The sequence below is a fragment of the Bos taurus genome, chromosome 10 (genome assembly GCF_002263795.3).
Source record: "Bos taurus isolate L1 Dominette 01449 registration number 42190680 breed Hereford chromosome 10, ARS-UCD2.0, whole genome shotgun sequence".
Taxonomy (NCBI): domain Eukaryota; kingdom Metazoa; phylum Chordata; class Mammalia; order Artiodactyla; family Bovidae; genus Bos; species Bos taurus.
This window is the reverse complement of record NC_037337.1, coordinates 101,465,158-101,477,235: the sequence shown is the minus strand read 5'-3', so window position 1 is coordinate 101,477,235 and position 12,078 is coordinate 101,465,158. Positions and strand designations below refer to the sequence as shown.

Sequence of the window (12,078 nt, the reverse complement as noted above, 5' to 3'; positions counted from 1 at the left end):
CAGGAACAGAGAGGAGCCTGGCAGGCTACAGTCCATGGGGTCACAAAGAGTCAGACACAACTGACTGCTGAGCACATATGCACACAACTCTTTACCCATCAGCAGTGGTCAGAGGAGGAATGTCATGTCCTTAGTAGCCAATGATCCCTCAAACCAGTCACTATAGTAAGGAGAGTGGGATTAAACTGGTTAGCTTAAACCAGTGGGATCCCACTTCCGGAACGTGGGGTGGGATCCATTCACCCAAACCACACAGCTGAGTAGCACAGGTGATGGGGAAGTAACCGACAGCATGCACTGTGTCTCTCATCTAGTAGGCAGAACCTGGTCCTAAGGAGGCCAGAGTTTTGCCTGGTTTGTGTCATCCTTTCTTCCTGGCCTGCCTTTTATCCTCCATAGTTCATCCTAAGTGGCCAATTCCACCACCTGCCCACAACCAGTCCATAGCTATACCTCTGTGTCCAGAAGGCAGAACAACACTCTTACATTGAGGAATACATGATCCTCAGTTCAGTTCAGTTCAGATGCGCAGTCGTGTCCGATTCTTTGTGACCCCATGAATCACAGCACGCCAGGCCTCCCTGTCCATCATCAACTCCCGGAGTTCACCCAAACTCATGTCCATCGAGTCGGTGATGCCATCCAGCCATCTCATCCTCTGTCGTCCCCTTCTCCTCCTGCCCCCAATCCCTCCCAGCATCAGGGTCTTTTCCAATGAGTCAACTCTTCGCATGAGGTGGCCAAAGTACTGGAGTTTTAGCTTTAGCATCAGTCCTTCCGAAGAACACCCAGGACTGATCTCCTTTTAGAATGGACTGGTTGGATCTCCTTGCAGTCCAAGGGACTCTCAAGAGTCTTCTCCAATATCACAGGTCAAAAGCATAAATTCTTCAGTGCTCAGCTTTCTTCTCAGTCCAACTTTCACATCCATACATGACCACTGGAAAAACCATAGCCTTGACTAGACGGACCTTTGTTGGCAAAGTCATGTCTCTGCTTTTGAATATGCTATCTAGGTTGGTCATAACTTTCCTTCCAAGGAGTAAGCGTCTTTTAATTTCATGGCTGCAATGTCCATCTGCAGTGATTTTGGAGCCCCCCCAAAATAAAGTTTGACACTGTTTCCACTGTTTCCCCATCTATTTCCCATGAAGTGATAGGACCGGATGCCATGATCTTAGTTTTCTGAATGCTGAGCTTTAAGCCAACTTTTTCACTCTCCTCTTTCACTTTCATCAAGAGGCTTTTTCTTTTTAGTTCCTCTTCACTTTCTGCCATAAGGGTGGATCATGGAAAAAGGAAGAGAGTTCCAGAAAAACATCTATTGCTGCTTTAAGGACTATGCCAAAGCCTTTGACTGTGTGGATCACAAGAAACTGTGGAAAATTCTGAAAGAGATGAGAATACCAGACCACGTGACCTGCCTCTTGAGAAACCTGTATACAGGTCAGGACGAAACAGTTAGAACTGGACATGGAACAACAGACTGGTTCCAAATAGGAAAAGGAGTACGTCAAGGCTGTATATTGTCACCCTGCTTATTTAACTTATATGCAGAGTACATCATGAGAAACGCTGGACTGGAAGAAACACAAGCTGGAATCAAGATTGCCAGGAGAAATATCAATAACCTCAGATATGCTGATGATACCACCCTTATGGCAGAAAGTGAAGACGAACTAAACTACTCACCTAAAGTCTAAATACCATGTATTGTTGGCAGACTAAACAGTATTAAATAAGACATGCACATGAGACAATGAAGAGAAGATTCTCTTTTTCTGGCTGTCCTTGGCATTTCAATTGCTTGAAACTTCAAACTTCAGAGCTCTTCTGAAAGGCAATATTTAATTTGGTCTGAAAGTCAGTTCCCGAAGAGAAGAAGCTGATCTGTTTCAATAGTGAGTTCCCTGTTACCTGAACGAGACTCTGCTGTGACATGCTACCGCTGATGGCAATTTAAATGCCTGTGAGAACTTCATCTCTCAAACTTTGCTCCATGTCAGCCTGAGATCTTCCTGAAGGCAGAGCTTTAGATGAGGGCTTCGCGCAGGTTGCTTGTTTGGGGTACAACCTCGGGGAGCAAGCGTGGGCCGGTGAGTGAGGGCAAGCCCGAGGTGAAGGAGGGCTTCCCTGAGTCCAGAGAGCCACCCCGGAAGGACCAAAGGAGAGTGACTATCCACTGACACCTGTCCCCTCACGGGTCAAGAATCAGCTGGGGGCGTTAACGCCTCTTTTCATACTCGCGACTGTGCGGGCGAGGGCCGCCCCGGGTTGGAGCCACGGGGGGCGGCTGGAAGCACGTGGGAGGCGCTGCAGCAGAAGAGAGCGGCGAGAGAGGCGGGGCGGGGAGGCGTGCGGGCTCGCCGAGGTGGAGGCGCCAGACAGCCGCGGAGGGAGCCGCCGAAGACCGGAAGCCGGCTGAACGCTTCTTCCGGCTTTCTGTGCGCCTGAGTGGTTTCCCTTAACACGCGTCTTACCGAGGTAGAATTAACGAACGCCTGCCGAGTGAACGGCCGCCGAGCCCCACAGGCCGCTCAGCGACAAGAGGCGAGCGCGCCGGCGGGGAGGACCGGCGGGCGCCGGGGGGCCGCGCGCAGCGCCCGTCTTCAGTGGCCGTCCGCTCGCGCCCAGCAGGGGCTCCTGGCTTGGAGGGCCAGTTTAGCTGTCGCCGTTCAGTCAGTATGACAGCTCTGACACTAACGTAACGGCAGTTTTGACCTTTTTCCTTTAAATTACTCCGTGAAGAATCAGAGAAAAAGAGGGCCTCTCTCCCTTTCCCCCCACCCCTCAAGTTCCACTCAGAAAACTTTTCTCATCTCAGTCTTTGCCTCCACGTTAAATTTCTCATCCATGTTTCAGGTGAGCTAAATGGGGCGTCAACTTCCAATGCTCATGTGACTATCCCAGTGACTCAGAGTAACTGCGACTGCCCGCCTGTGCGCTGCGAACACAGACGTGCCCGCCGCTGGCTCTGTTAGCACCCCCGAGGGCTTGCCTCCCCAGAGGTCTTCTCTGGGCTCCACCAAAACCCTGGTGTCGGTGGGGCAGAGCATTGAGGCAACTATCTGCTTAATCCAGCCGAGAAACACGGGTGCCTCCCCTGCCCCGAAATCACTTGTTTGGGGCCGGGGGTGTCTTTAAAGCAGTTTTCTAGTAAGTGTAGATTTAGCTGGAATGTTCCAGAGAATGGCTCCACCTCTGGCTCCTCTCACTTCAGTTTAGTCGCTCAGTCGTGTCCTACTCTTTGCAACCCCATAAACCTCAGCACACCAGGCCTCCCTGTCCATCACCAACTCCCAGAGTTTACTCAAACTCATGTCCTTCGAGTCGGTGATGCCGCCCAACCATCTCATCCTCTGTCCTCCCTTTCTCCTCCTGCCCCCAATCCCTCCCAGCATCAGGGTCTTTTCCAATGAGTCAGCTCTTCATATCAGGTGGCCAAAGTATTGGAGCTTCAGCTTCAACATCAGTCCTTCCAATGAACACCCAGGGCTGATCTCCTTTAGGATGGACTGGTTGGATCTCCTTAGTCCAAGGGACTCTCAAGAGTCTTCTCCAACACCACAGTTCAAAAGCATCAATTCTTGGGTGCTCAGCTTTCTATATAGTCCAACTCTCACATCCATACATGACTACATAGCTTTGACTAGATGGACCTTTGTTGACAAAGTAACATCTCTGCTTTTTAATATGCTATCTAGGTTGATCATAACTTTCCTTCCAAGAAGTAAGTGTCTTTGAATTTCATGGCTGCACTCACCAGCTACAGTGATTTTGGAGTCCAAAAAAATAAAGTCAGCCACTGTTTCCCCATCTATTTCCCATGAAGTGATGGGACCAGATGCCATGATCTTCGTTTTCTGAATGTTGAGCTTTAAGCCAACTTTCTCACTCTTCTCTTTCACTTTCATCAAGAGGCTCTTTAGTTCTTCACTTTCTGAAGGTGGTGTCATCTGCATATCTGAGGTTATTGATATTTTTCCTGGCAATCTTGATTCCAGCTTGTGCTTCATCCAGGCCAGTGTTTCTCATGATGTACTCTGCATATAGGTTAAATAAGCAGGGTGACAATATACAGCCTTGACGTACTCCTTTTCCTATTTGGAACCAGTCTGTTGTTCCATGTCCAGTTCTAACTGTTGCTTCCTGACCTGCATACAGGTTTCTCAAGAGGCAGGTCAGGTGATCTGGTACTCCCATCTCTTTCAGAATTTTCCACAGTTTCTTGTGATCCACACAGTCAAAGGCTTTGGCATAGTCAATAAAGCAGAAATAGATGCTTTTCTGGAACTCTCTCACCTTTTTTATGATCCAGCGCATGTTAGCAATTTGATCTCTGGTTCCTCTGTCTTTTCTAAAACCAGCTTGAACATCTGGAAGTTCACGGTTCACGTATTCTAGCTCTGTGGTTTTCAACCAGGGATGGTTTTGTCCCGCAGCCCTCCCAGGAGACACCTGGCCACATCTGGAGACAGTTTTGACTGTCCCCGTGGGGAAGGGTCCTCCTGGCATCAGATGGGTAGAAACCAGGGATGCTGCTAAACACCCTACAGTGCGCAGGCCTGACAGCCCTCATGGCAGAGAGTGATCCGGCCCCAAATGTCAACAGCACCCAGATTGAGAAATCCTGCTCTAATGAAGATTTAGACATTGTGAAATAAGGTCACTTGTTTAGAAAATTCAGACCAAAAAGAAACGAAATACTCCTTCAGTTGAAAAAGATATCAATACTAAAGAATATTTTAATCCAAAACAGCCCATAAAACAAATTTGTGTTTAGTTTATAATCTTCCACTTCTGCCCAAATGAATATAAATGTTTATGAGATTACAGTTATAATATACATAGTATTTATTCTTGTTTCCACATAAAAAACTTTTACACTTTTACAGTCTTTACATCATTTCAATAGAGAATGTTCCATTGTTTCAATTCCTTCCCTGTTTGTTTCTCTCCTTCCTTTTTTTTTTTTTTAAGTAACTTTAGCAAAAGCACGTACTCTGATTTGAAATCTGACTTTGGAGACCTAACAATGGGGCACTTGTGAATTATTTTACAATGAAAAGTATTTTCAAAACATTACAAGAAATTGTTAAAAGTGTCAGCCTCTCAGTTGTGTCCGACTCTTTGTGACCCCATGGACTGTAGCCTGCCAGGTTCCTCTGTCCATGAAATTCTCCAGGCAAGAATAGTGGCGTGGGTTGCTATTCCTTTCTCCAGGGGATCTTCCTGACCCAGGGATTGAACCCAGGTCTCCTGCATTACAAGCAAATTGTTTACCTTCTGAGCCACCAGGGAAGCCCCTTAAAAGAAATTGGTATGATATAAATATTGTTGCACAAGGAACATGTACTACTTGTGAGAAACATTTGCTGTTTATGTCTTTTTTAAGTTTAAAAACAACCTGTTTTTCTCTAGAATATAATGTTAGAGCAGCAGTACAGCTGAGCTTAATAAAAATTTCACAGTGTGAAACCTTGGCTCCTTCAAGGTGGGGACCACTTAGCCTTTAGATCACAGGGAAACATCTCGTCTGGGCTAAGTCCACGCCACATCCCAAAAAGGAGAGAGAATCTTGCTTAACAAATCAGGATGTACAAAGACAAATGCTAAAGCTTATGCTGATAGAAGTAATTACAACCACTTATCTGACAAGTCCAAAAAATGTTGGAATTTTAACAGATAAGAAAACTGTTGGGATTCAGCTGAATGGACAGAGTGTAGACTTGCCTGAAGTTCTCAGTGTATCGCGCGGTCACCCTGCGTCCTCCGCCCTTCAAAGTCCAGATAGGATTGCCTGGAACTCCCATTCCACTCCCTGTGGAATGTTACAGCACTTTATAAGGTTTTGCAAGTTTCTGGAAGGCCTGTGGCTCTGAGTTCTCATTTCTCTCTGAGCTCGTTCAGTTGATGGGTCATCTTCCCACCCCCCACTGACTTCTCCTGCTCTCTACTGCACCCACTCAGACTGAACGCATCGCCGAACTCCATCCTCTGTGCCAGATTCGGTGCACACACTGCAACCACACCATCCCCTCTCAGGCTGTGTGGCTGTCACAGTCCTGGGTGAAGATAAAAGACAAGTCATGACACGCAACACAAACAACCTCAGAGTCCACATACACGTAGCAGTTAATTAAGGGCCTTTTGAGCACGGGGCCTTTCTTGGGCCATTTCTCCTCTCATTGCATCCCAGCCTCCTCCCCACCCGTCAGTAGGTCCTTCTTCTTGCATCTTCCCTCTTTTTTTCTCCTCACCACATGGCATTTGGGATCTTAGTTCCCTGACCAGGAATCGAACCTGTGCCCCCTGAAGTGGAAAGTTGATGTCTTAACCACTGGACCACCAGGGAATTCCCTCTCTTATCTTTCTTGTCATCTCCTCCACCCAGATGGTCCTAAAATGTTCATACTGAGTTACACAGAGCAGTTCAACCCTCTGGAGTTCCTACTCCCCAGATCAATTCCAGCTCTCCCTTTGCATCTCAGAAACAAGCAAATCAAAAAGTCTTTAACTGGCTTTACATGTTTAGAAGGCAGTTACTGTTGTTCATGGCAATTTATTTTCCTCTCATCTATCTTTATAAACTGTTCATTCCTTTAAAAAGCCAGCTGTGAAATATAAGCCTGTGTGTGTGTGTGTGTGTGTGTGTGAAGGTCGCTCAGTCATGTCCAGCCCTTTGCAACTCCATGGACTGTATAGTCCATGGCATTCTCCAGGCCAGAATACTGGAGTAGGTAGCCTTTTCCTTCTCCAGGGGATCTTCCCAACCCAGGGATCGAACCCGGGTCTCCCGAATTGCAGGCAGGTTCTTTACCAGTTGAGCCACCAGGGAAGCCCAAGAATACTGGAGCCGGTAGCCTATCCCTTCTCCAGCAGATCTTCCCGACTCAGGGATCGAATCAGGGTCTCCTGCATTGCAGGTGGATTCTTTACCAACTGAGCCACCAGGGAGGTGTGTGTGTGTGTGTTCAGGCTTATATTTCGTGTGTGTGTGTGTGTGTGTGTGTATATATATACATATATTCCTATGCCCAGTAAAAGAGCAGTTACTTACGTGGCTTCAAGTGCTTGGGCTCAGCTGGAGGGCAGGTCAGATGCAGACGTGTCCAGTGTTTCGCTACAGTTTCCAGCTTCCCGCTCTTTGTCTCTTATTGTTCAGCCTGACACTCAAGGGGTTCCTTCCATTCACTGCTCGTCTAGGCAACCTCAGTTTTTGGAGTCTATCTCTCACTTGGACTCTTGCATCTGGTGTGCGTTTACGAAATGTGGTTGGGCATGGAGCCCACGACTGACCATTCCTTATGGGTCCCTGAGCGACGGCTCCTAGGTGCCACCATCAGAGTGTTATGTCTCTGCCTAGGATTTCAACTCTGTAAAAACAGTGATGACGTACTTTCTTTAATCCCCCCAAACCTCCTGGGAGGCAGTAGATGTTCCACAATGTTGTCCACTGTCTCCCCAGATTCACTTATTCAGCAAATCCATTCACTCTATAAACAGTCATTGCCGACTGTGGGCCAAGAGATGGGGACCTTGCAGCAAACGAGAAAGTTCTTGCCTTCCCAGCGTTTATTTCTAGTTGGAGGTGGAATATTTCAGTGCTGAATGTGTGTCAGTGACGCCAAGACAGCACACTCTGGTTTCAGACGGAGAGTGTACTCCTTTTAGGGTTAAACGGTGTAAACAGAAGCCATGAACCTTTCTGCGTAATGACATCGGCCTCGTCTCCTCAGCACCACCGGTTCCGCCCACCAGCGCGTCTGCTCTTCCATCACACAGCAATCTGAGTGTGGGTGCTGTGAGAGCTTCCTTCTTTGGAATAATGCCGTCTGCAATGAAAAACAGTATTTTAGCTTTTAAAAGTATAGCTCTGAAATGTGAATTTCCTCTTCATTCTCCTTGAGACGACCGTGATACGAATGTGATGAGGAAGGGAAGTCAGAAGATGGTATTTTACCATGTCTCATTCTAAATATAAACATGATGTTCCTCCATTCATTATAAAAATGCCACTCCAAGCTTTATGAATAAACTTTCCCATTCTAATACCTCTTGGTTATACCGTAATCATTTTATGATGGGAAGCTTTGGCAAAGACGGCAAGAAAAATAAAAAGTTAATGCAATTACAAAAAGGTTATTTACTGAGAGAATCAGGCAAAGGGGTTTCCTTTTCTACAAGTATTCAGCATCTCAATAAGTGAATAAATGTACACACACATATATATAGAAACAGTTTATCCTAAATATTACTTTTCTAAGTTATCCACTTAACTCACCCTATGAGATTTATAGTTCAATCATCCCAGTTCAGAGTGGAAAGAAAAAAGGCCGTTTATCTAATCCAATTCCTTGGGAAAAAATACTTAGGCAATATTAAGAATCTTCAATTATCTAATTTAATAAAGGGGATGATTTATACTCTGTAGTCAGTAACATGTGATACTGATTATTTCTAATCCCTTAGAAGAGATCCGACATTCCGCTTTGGTCCTGTACAGCATGAAATTGTCATGTATATTTCACCAAAAGAAGTAGCAAGAATAATGGGCCCCACAGTCTGCAGTCATTTTACACTAACATACTGCAACATGGTTTTGCCCTGGGGCAGAGAAGTAGGGATTTTTCTTTACTTCAAAAGAATGAAAAATTATTATCACTCTATCCCATACCGTTATAGACTTCAGAGACTTTGGCATGAAATATTCAGAAAGTTTATTTTAGAATTCAATATTTTAAAAGCCTGCTTTAAAACTCTTACAGTGATTAGTGGCTCTGTTACTTGGACCAGTCCTTGCTTTAAAAAGCCCTTTGTCCTGGTTGATACCATTTGCTGTTTCAACAAAATATAGTTTGCGCCAACCCAGGAGCACCACATAAGGCATTTAATGCATTGTTTTAGACTGCCCCCTAAAGAGGAGCTGTGACCACAGCTCAACAGTTACCCCTCAAACATACGCTTGAAGTAAGCACTGCTTTCCCGGTAGCAGCTGAGCGTATTGTTACACCACGATTTTCTCCCTCTGCCGTGTGTTATGTTAACTAGGGGGACTGAGCACCATTTCTCTGCTCCCTGTTCAAAGGAGCAATGCCCCTGTCTCAGTGGCCCTAGGGACAAGGCACAACCCAGCTGAGGCCACCCACACCCTCAGCCGACCAGTCAGAGGCTCACGCCTTCACCTCTCTTCCTAGGATTCAGAAAAGCTTATCGGGTGTTTGTGAGGAATTAACAGAGCTTCCGAGGCCACGAATGAAGTCAATGAAAACTTCTGGAGCTTGAGTTAGCTGTGTGGTAATTGCAACACAACTACTTCCATCTGGAACATCCTATTTACATAGAGAGATGTGTGGAATAGAGTGTAAAGCCCACATTTGGGAATTTAACCATCCTGACTTGAGTTTCATGTCTGTTACCAAGTGATCCTACCAGCACATTGAACATCAGTGTCTGCAGAATGGGCCCGTCCTGCGTCTGCACAGATTCAGTGAGATGAAGGCAGTGCGAGGCAAGATGCCCGCCACTATAGTTATTTACTCCCAAAATGTTTTTCCTTTTGTAAAATATTTATTCATTTGGCTGCTTCAGGTCTTAGTTACGGCCTGTGGAATCTTCCTTGTTGAGCGTGAGATCTCTTTTTTTTAACTGTGGCCTGCATGATCTTTTTTAGCAGTAGCATGCAGGGTCTTTTAGTTTTGGCATTTAGGATCTAGTTCCCTGGCCAGGGCCCCTGCACTGGGAGCAGGGAATCAGCCACTGGACCACCAGATAAGTCCCCCAAAAGGTTTTTCTTACCTCTTAATTGTCTACGCCACACTTCTGTTGTGCAATGTATGACGGGAAAAATCAAAATGGTGGTGTTGCTAAGAGCCCTCTGCCATGGGGCCAGGAGATCAGTAAGGAAGTGTGACTTACGGACATCAAGGTCCTTTGTCATCCAAAACACCTTCCAGAAACTCAAGATACTTACTGGACTCTTACCCTGAAACAACTTGTGAGTCCTCAAGGACAAATACTTTCTGGCTTGAGTCAGAGTCAATCACAGTTGTCACCGGGCAGCTTTTAACAACCCTGTGGCTTTTCATCTCTTCTTCAGGACACTTTCAGGGTTACCCAAGTTTGTATTTCCTGAATTGCAATTCTTCCAGAATCCAAATAAACTCTCCTCTTCTTTGCAGCCTCCTGCCTTGCTTTTTTGGTTGCCAGATGCATGTATGTTTATTGACATATCACAGAAAAAATTTGCAGGATGGCTAGAAAAACCATTACTCCTGCCTTTTTTAATATAAAAAATATAACTTGTGCATTTGGTGACATTCCTTTAAATGTATTGAATATATCATTTCTGTAGATTTTAATAAATACTTTTTCCTTTCCTTCTCTCCTTAGGTATTATCAATGCAAGGAAAAAAAAAAGGATAGCCATTGACCTCAGCCTTCCCACAGATAAGATAGAGAAATGCAGTGCGGAAGTAGGATGAAACTCACTGTAAATCACTTTCTGTTTCATTTTCCAGGGAAGTAGATCAAGACTCAGATGGTCATGTCAGCTTTAAAGACTTTGAATATGCCATGAACTCTGGACAAAAGCAAGCGTAATTACGGTGTGCTGCTTGTATGCAACTTCTGCGGAGACCAGAATAGATGGTGATGTAAAGAGATGTCAGATTCCACCCTAGCGATGGTGTCATACTGCATACCTTCCATTAAACTCTGTATATGGTCTTCAGATGCTCACGACTACTTGCGTCTCAGACTCCTAGAGGTGGCTATTATAAGTCATCTTCTTCCATGTGGCCCTAGCCCTGAGTTCGGCTGCTGCTGGCACAGCCGCTAGGGTCGTCCCCAACCCTTCCTCTTCACTTGCTGCCCCCGACTCCCACCCACATCACAGTCAGGGAGGCTCCATTCGTTTCCTGGTCCTTGACACCCACCCAGAGGCTCCCTGGCCCTCAGCAGGTCCTAACCCCCAAGGAGAGGGTGTTTTTTCCTGCCACCAGTGCCGGTTTCCTCCGTGCGTTCAGCGTCGGTTGATCACATAATAGCACGTGCACGCACTGAGTGTTGACTGTCTTCCAAGCACTGAGCAAGGCTTCGGGAAAACAAAGATACAGACTTCTCTAAGAAGAGGCACCGTGGGATTTCCCAGGCAAGGCTACTGGAATGGGTGCCATTTTCCTCTCCAGGGGATCTTCCCAACTCAGGGATCAAACCCTTCTCCTGCTTGGCAGGAGGATCCCTCACCAACAAGCCGCCTGGGAAGTCTACATGCATCTTTCGTATTCACCAAAATCATCATCAAAGAATGGCCCTAGGGCACTAGCTGTGTACGACCGAGATACAGATTGGCTGTAATTAGTAAGTCTTTTCCAGCTGCACACAGAGGAAGAATAGGGTGCAGCAAGGATTTGGGGAGCAAAACTTATCTGCAGAATCCTTTAGAATGGCCTGGGCCTGGGGTTCTGCAGCAGAACAGCAAGCCCTGGGCTGCCCTCTCCTGGACTCTGACTGGTTCTGGAAGGTTCTTCCATCACCAAGGGTCTTAGCCATCTGTGTTCGTGTTCTCCATGCTCTGCCCATCCACACCTGGGATCTAGAGACTGTGACCCTGGACATTCAGCACTTATTTAAAATAAATACTCATATCAATACTAATATTTTATCTGTAAGTGTTCAGAATTCCAAACATTAACAACATTGTGAAAACATCTAGTTTAAGTCTAATTTTAAAAGGATTAAAGGTCAAAGAAAAATGTAAATTTGTCAAGTAAAAACATTAACCAAGCATCCTTCTAACAGTTATTAGCAGATAAACTTAATTAACTGTCATAAATCAGAGGAACCTAAAGGGACTTCACAACTCAATGTAATTTGGTGTTCTGGATGGGATCATGGAACAGAAGAAAGGACATTAGGTAAACATTAGTGAGGTATGGAATTTAGTTCATAATACTGTATCAATATTGGTTCATTGATTGTGACACATGTACCATAGCCAAGGACACACTCAGAAAATATTCATCACAAAGGAGACTGTGTAAGTATGTGGGAACTCTCTCTCCCAGCTTCACAATC

General features: G+C 45.7%; 1 protein-coding gene across 1 annotated transcript in view; it reads left to right on the top strand.

Moving 5' to 3' along the window:
• Positions 1–10,762, top strand: part of EFCAB11 (EF-hand calcium binding domain 11) — a 169,198-nt gene extending 158,436 nt beyond the window's left edge. The window contains exon 6 of the mRNA NM_001435163.1: positions 10,521–10,762. Coding sequence (NP_001422092.1) covers positions 10,521–10,602 — 82 coding nt within the window. The 3' untranslated portion in view covers positions 10,603–10,762. The remainder of the gene's footprint in view (positions 1–10,520) is intronic.
• The last annotated feature ends 1,316 nt before the right edge of the window (positions 10,763–12,078 follow it).